Source organism: Piliocolobus tephrosceles, chromosome 7 (assembly GCF_002776525.5).
Source record: "Piliocolobus tephrosceles isolate RC106 chromosome 7, ASM277652v3, whole genome shotgun sequence".
NCBI lineage: Eukaryota > Metazoa > Chordata > Mammalia > Primates > Cercopithecidae > Piliocolobus > Piliocolobus tephrosceles.
This window is the reverse complement of record NC_045440.1, coordinates 95,487,974-95,495,380: the sequence shown is the minus strand read 5'-3', so window position 1 is coordinate 95,495,380 and position 7,407 is coordinate 95,487,974. Positions and strand designations below refer to the sequence as shown.

Below are 7,407 nucleotides of genomic sequence, written 5' to 3'. Positions count from 1 at the left end.
TGGCTCACGCCTGTAATCCCAGCACTTTGGGAGGCTGAGGTGAATGGATCACGAGGTCGGGAGTACGAGACTAGCCTGGCCAACAAGAGACAGTGAAACCCTGTCTCTACTGAAAATACAAAAATTAGCTGGGCGTGGTGGCGTGCGCCTGTAGTTCCAGCTACCTGGGAGGCTGAGGCAAGGAGAATCTAACACGGGAGGCGGAGGTTGCAGCGAGCCAAGATCAGGCCACTGCACTCCAGCCTGGGCAACAGAGTGAGACTCCATCTAAAAAACTTTAGACTCCGTCTAAAATATATATATATAATCACATTAGTTTCCACATGCAGGAATAAATATAAATTTATTCATTCAGCAAATATTGTATATATCTTAAGCACTGACCAGTCACTAGTGAGGAACAAGAAACACACTGCCATTAACAATATGGGAAACTGGTTACAGGGAGATCTTACTGTGAGCCTATTTCGTCAGGAAAGGTCTTCCTTAGGAAGATTTCTTTTTTTGTTTGTTTGGTTTTTGTTTTGTTTTGTTTTGAGACAGAGTCTTGCTCTTTGCCCAGGCTGGAGTGCAGTGGCATGATCTTGGTTCACTGCAACCTCCAGCTCCTGGGTTCAAGAAATTCTCCGGCCTCAACCTCCAGGGTAGCTGGAATTACAGGCGCTCACCACCACGCACAGCTAATTTTTGTATTTTTAGTAGAGACAAGGTTTCATTATTTGGCCGGCCTGGTCTCGAACTCCTGACCTCAAGTGATCCTCTGGCCTCAGTCTCCCGAAGTGCTGGGATTGCAGGGATGAGCCACCGCGTCTGCCCAGGAAGATAAGATTTCTAAGTGGGCATCAGTTAAGAGAGAGATAGCAGAAAAAAAAAAATGTTTCAGGTAGAGGAAACAGATAAAAGTTTATCACTCCCACACAAACAATTGGAAAACGTATCACAGAATATAGAGCATGAGGGGAAAAAGTGCCTTGCAAGATAGCAACAGAGGAAGGCTGGAATCAGCTTATGCAATGTCATGCAGGTTGTACATGTATGGATTTTTCCCACAGCAAATGGGAAGCTATTAAAAGATTTCAAGAGCACATGATCAGATCTGCGTTTTTAATTTTAAAAATTATTTAAAACATACTGCCAATAGAGAGGAACAAAATTTGATGCATAGAGTTCAACATTGAGGCAAAAAATGGGTGAGATACTATTGTCTAGGATGATGAAGGAGAGGAGGTTAAGAATGACCTCCTGCACTGGGCACGGTGGCTCACACCTGTAATCCCGGCACTTTGGGAGGCCGAGGGGGGATGAATCGCCTGAGGTAAGGAGTTCAAGACCAGCCTGGCCAACATGGTGAAACCTCGTCTCTACTAAAAATACAAAAACCAGCCTAGTGTGGTGGTAGGCACCTGTAATCCCAGCTACTCAGGAGACTGAGGCAGGAGAATCACTTGAACCCAGGAGGTAGAGGTTGCAGTGAGCTGAGATCGCCCCACTGCACTCCAGCCTGGGTGACAGAGCGAGACTGTCTCAAAAAATAAAAATAAAAAATAAAAATAACAAAAAAGAATGACCTCCTGGGCTGGGTGCAGTGGTTCATGCCTGTAATCCCAGCACTTTGGGAGGCTGAGGCAGATGAATCACCTCACCTATGGTCAGGAGTTTGAGACCAGCCTGGCCAACATGGTGAAACCCTGTCTCTACTAAAAATACAAAAATTAGCCAGACGTGGTGGCATGCACCTGTAATCCCAGCTACTCCGGAGGCTGAAGCAGGAGAATCACTTGAACCTGGTAGGCAGAGGGTGTGGTGAGCCAAGATCGCGGCACTGTACTACAGCCTGGGCGACAGATGGAGACTCCCTCTCAAAAAAAAAAAATAAATAAAATAAAATAAAAAAAGAATGACCTCCTTAAGACCTGGCAGTATATGATGCTGGTTAGTGAAGTAAAAAGAACCCAGAAAGCAGCAGGATTTTGAATGTGGCAAGATAAATTCCATTTTAAGCATGCTGGGTTTGAAATGCATGGGACACATCCAAATGGAAATGGCCATTACAGTGCTGGGTAGAGGATCTATAGATCCACAGAGGAGTGTGGAAATAAATGAATGAATTTGCCCAGAGATAATGAATAGATGAAGATGACTGAGGAGAGAACCATGATTAACACCAATCATGTGGGAAAGAATGAATCACAAAGGAGGCTGAGAACCAGAACAAGTTGAGTATTTTACATTGATCTTTAAAAATGTGTTTGTAGCGCTGACTCTGCTAAGTTTCGAAAGGGTTTCAGTTATAAGACACTAGCTCCAATTCAAGTGTAAAACTAGCTGATTTATTATCCATATATCAGCATTCACTTTTAGAATGGCAACAATATAAAGTAGCTGCCAAATTAATGGCAAGCTGGATATAAAGTAAAAAGGCAGACCAAAGGAGCACTAGAAGCCCTACTCTGTGATGCTGTAAACAAATTAGCTGTATTTATGCAATGTTAGGTAAAGAGCCAGAGTAGATGAAGGAGCAACTAGGAGAGTATTAACTACATCGACCAGTCTTCAAGTCTTACTTTCTCTTCCAGGTCCCCTCTTTCATGTTTTTTTTTTGTTTGTTTGTTTGTTTGTTTTTAGATAGAGTCTCGCTCTGTCGCCCAGGCTGGAGTGCAGTGGCGTGATCTCAGCTCAGTCACTGCAACCTCCACCTCCTGGGTTCAAACAATTCTCCTGCCTCAGCCTCCTGAGTGGCTGGGACTACAGGGGCACGCCACCATGCCTGGCTAATTTTTATATTTTTAGTAGAGACGGGGTTTCACCATGTTGGTCAGGCTGGTCTTGAACTCCTGACCTCAGGTGATCCACCTGCCTCAGCCCCCCAAAGTGTTGGCATTACAGGCATGAGCCACCGCACCCGGCCTGTGTGGATGTTTGTCCCTTCCAGATGTCACATTGAAATGTGATTCCCAATGTTGAAGGTAGGGCCTGGTGGGAGGTGATTGGATCATGGGAGCAGATGCCTCCTGAATGACTTAGCACCATCCCCTTGGTACTAAGTGAGTTCTCAGTTCATTTGAGATCTGGTTAAGAGTCTGGGGCTGGGCAAGGTGGCTCATGTCTGTAATCCCAGCCCTTTGGGAGGCTGAGGTGGGAAGATCGCTGGAACTCAGAAGTTCAAGACCAGCCTGGGAAACATGGCAAAACCCGATGTCTTAAAAAAATAAACACAAAAGTTAGCTGGGAAGGTGGCACGTGCCTGTGGTCTCCCAGTTAGTTGGAATGCTGAGGTGGGAGAATCATCTGAGCCTAGGAAATTGAGGCTACAGTGAACCACTATTGTGCCACTGTACTTTAGCCTGGGCAACAGAGCAACCCTTTCCAAACCAACCAACCAACCAAAAAAGGAATGCCACACAAAAGCTACCATGGTAAAACTGGATGAGTCTGTAATGTTACCCAACATCCTGTTGGCATTGTTGTAAACAAGGATAAGATTCTTGACAATAGAATCAATGTGTGTTTTGAGCATATTAACCACTCTAAGGGCTGAGATAGCCTCCCGAAATGCGTGAAGGAAAATGATCAGAAAAGGAAGGAAGCCAAAGAGAAAGGTCCCTGGGTTCAACTGAAGCACTAACCCACTCCACCCAGAGCAGCACACTGTGTGAGAACCAATGGAAAAAAGCCTGGGCTCCTGGAACCTATGAATTCATGGCATAATAGTAATAGATGTAAAAAAGTGGGACCTCGGACGGGCGTGGTGGCTCATGCCTGTAATCCCAGCATTTTGGGAGGCCGAGGCGGGTCGATCACAAGGTCAGGAGATAGAGACCATCCTGGCTAATACGGTGAAACCCCATTTCCACTAAAAATACAAAAAATTAGCCAGGCGTGGTGGCGGGCGCTTGTACTCCCAGCTACTCGGAGGCTGAGGCAGGAGAATGGCGAGAACCTGGTAGGCGGAGCTTGCAGTGAGCCGAGACCACACCACTGCACTCCAGCCTGAGTGACAGAGCGAGACTCCGTCTCAAAAAAAAAAAAAAGTGGGACCTCTGGATTGCTTAAAAAAAAATACATGGATGTTCATTCTGTCTACTTTTGTTAAGCTTTTGTTTTCCCCGAGAGCTGGAGAACGCAGGGAGAAGACTATACACATAAGAGGTGGAACTTTAAGGTTCTTCCACATATCCCAGTCCTCTTTTCCCTCATTCTCCCTTTCTTTCCCATCACCCTTACTCCACTTCCTTCTGCCAATTTTTTTTTTTTTTTTCCTGCATGAAGAGAGCAGCTGTACCAGGTGCTGTACCAAGATGAGTAACACTAGCTTTGCCCAGGCAACTCTGATTCTACTGAAGGTAGGTAACAGCCTGAACATTAAATGCCTACCAGAGATATTACAGCAAGGAAAACTTGGGTGAGGACTCTAGCTTGTCTAGAGAACTGTACCATACGTGATGGCAAACACCAAAAGTATTAATAAAAAATGGCTTCATTCTTGTAAGGCGATGTTGGCAAGGACTAGGGCTGAAAACTGTCCTGGGTTAACTAAGCTACACTCAATGAATGCTTATGAAGAACATACTGGGTGAACAGAAATATAGACGTTTGATGTAAATGTTATGAAGTAAAAGAAGTGCTAGACATTGAGGGAAATGTAGGTACAACATAATCCCTGCTCTTGGAGGTTATAATCTAATTTCAGAACTGAAACACATTAACAACAGAGTTTGCATGTCAAGTGATACTGATAATATATCTTGCTATAAAATGTTAGAAGTCAGGCTAGACTTAGCCTTTTTTTTTTGAGATGGAGTCTCGCTTTATCACCCAGGATAGAGTGCAGTGTCATGATCTCAGCTCACTGAAACCTCCGCCTCCCGGGTTCAAGAGATTCTCCTGCCTCAGCCAAGGAGCTGGGACTACAGGCGCCTACCACCGCACCGGCTAATTTTTGTAGTTTTGGTAGAGACAGGGTTTCACTATCTTTGGCCAGGCTGGTCTCAAACTCCTGACCTCGTGATCCACCCACCTTGCCTCCCAAAGTGCTGGGATTACAGGCCTGAGCCACCGTGCCAGGCCATCTTGAGTACTTTTATCACTGATGGCTTTTATAAATAAGTTTAGAGAAAAACCCTATCACCACCTTAGGAAGAGATGGCTTATCTATGTATGTACTTCCATCAGTACCATAATTCTTCTAATAACAAAACAAAATAAAATAATAGCAAACATTGAGATTAAACAGGTAAGTTTTATTATCAAATGTTAACTACAAAAACTCAGTAGTATTGTAGTAAGCATTACTGCCTATCTTAAAGTCTTTCAGAGCTTTGGGCAGATAGCATCTTAAGGCATCAAGTATACAGAAATTTCTTTTCGATCTTAAGTGCCAGTTATCACCAATTTTCACAAAAACCTTTTTGTTTTTTCTTCCTATTGCAGTTAAAGGGCCATTTCCGGTCAGCTGAAGAAGGAAATGTTTGCTTCTCCCTTTAAGGTGTTAAAGTAATGCACAGAAAATAAAAATAGCAGCCACATAAATCTGCACGGCATTGCATTCAAGCAAAGGACAATATGAGTAACTTAAAGAAATATCCACATTCAATGCACTTAATGAAATCCTGTTTTCTTTGGAGTTACATGAGGCAGCAGTACTAGCTAGTGTCCAATATTGCACTTTTATAGCATAAACACAGCTAAACATAGTATTAAACACTGACAGCATCAATACCTGTTCTAACTGCATCAGTGTTTACCTCTCAGTCTAGCATGCTGACTACAGTCCTATGCTTTAAAAGGTTATAATTATTTGACAGTTAAGGCATTAGAGAAAAAGGTTTAAGGCTATCATAATATATACAAGCATTCACTTCTGTTCAGTTAGTATATCGTTTTCTAGAATACACTGTTCAAATTGTCTCACTTCTGGGATATTAAAAACTATGGAATTTCTCTTATTAAAGTCCAAACCATCAATAATGAAAAAAGTACAATATAAAATAATACATATGAAGCCACAATATTCAATTACAGTTCAAACTAGAAATTACTAACTACAGGTAGCTGCTTCATTTTTGGTTTTGCATTTTGGCCCCTAGTTCATTATTTACAACTGATACCTGCTGAGAAAAAGATCCAAACTTTTAAACTTTGTATGTTTTGTGGAGGGTGCACAATTTCTTCTAATTTATCTTCAGGAGTTTAAAAATTTATTTTAATTTGTTTTTAATTATTAGATATCATCATTGCCAAGAGACTGGGAAAATAACAATTTTATTCATTCTCCTAAGATTGTGATTTTATTATTCTAAGACCTTATGCTTGAATTACTTAGCAAGAAGGCATGATTATGCAGAAGACAGGAAAATGAAGAGAAAAGAGCAGGAATATACAAAATTGAAATTTCCTTAACAGAGTTCATGGTGGAGATGGTAGACACTGGTGGAGTTTTTATCCAAGACTTAAAACTTAGGAAACACCTATGATGCCACTTTAATTGAAGTAATGGAGACATCTGATTCCAAATTCACATTTTAAATGCCTATTTGCAATCAGCAAAGAGCCAGGTATGCTGCATGTTGCTTGCTATAAGGATTTGGCTTCACTGGCTCACATGTTTTCACTCCACCAAAAGATAAGGCACAGGCCTATTTGTCCAATCAAGTTTGCTGAAAATACTGCAGCCTGAGTGTAGACAAACCTCCCCTGAATTTGCTAGAAGTTTTCTTGTTTCTGGCGGTTTCAAGATCACCATACATCTTTCAAACACTGAAAAAAAAAAACAAAAAGTGATAAAAGGAAATGTTATAGTCTCTAAATGTCATTCTCAGCAGCCACAAAAATGATTTCAAATTCCACAAGGACAAAAAAGCTTTAAGATGGTCCAAGTTATTATTTCACACAGACATAGTTGGCATTTACATGGCAAGGGCTTTGGGAGTAGAGCACTAGTCAAGGAAGTTTCCATGGTTTACACAGTAGTTGGCATTCTGAACCACTCCAACCCTTTGTAGTATCATGTTTTTAGTTTAACATGTATGGTTTCCAACTCCCTGCTCAGCTCAGGTCCTTTCTGGAGAGACTATTTCATTCATTCCTTAGAGGTTCAATATCATTACCAAAATAAACAAAACCATTTAGACAAAATTTTAAAGTTAAATTCTAGGGCCGGGAGTGGTGGCTCACGCCTGTAATCCCAGCACTTTGGGAGGCCGAGGCGGGCGGATCACAAGGTCAGGAGATGGAGACCACGGTGAAACCCCGTCTCTACTAAAAATACAAAAAATTAGCGGGCGCGGTGGCGGGCGCCTGTAGTCCCAGCTACTCGGGAGGCTGAGGCAGGAGAATGGCCTGAACCCGAGAGGCGGAGCTTGCAGTGAGCCGCGATCGCGCCACTGCACTCCAGCCTGGGTGACAGAG

At 42.6% G+C, this 7,407-nt stretch overlaps 1 protein-coding gene across 5 annotated transcripts in view; it reads right to left on the bottom strand.

The window, feature by feature from the left end:
• Positions 1-5,219: 5,219 nt before the first annotated feature.
• Positions 5,220-7,407, bottom strand: part of ESRP1 (epithelial splicing regulatory protein 1) — a 70,334-nt gene continuing 68,146 nt past the window's right edge. For 2 of the 5 annotated variants that reach the window (XM_023222889.2, XM_023222892.2), the window contains one exon: positions 5,220-6,756. Coding sequence is in view for 3 of the 5 variants with exons in the window: in XM_023222892.2 (XP_023078660.1) it covers positions 6,750-6,756 (7 nt within the window). In the remaining 2 variants the exon portion in view is untranslated. The remainder of the gene's footprint in view (positions 6,757-7,407) is intronic. The other 3 variants (XM_023222890.3, XM_023222891.3, XM_023222888.3) reach the window with 3 other exon arrangements.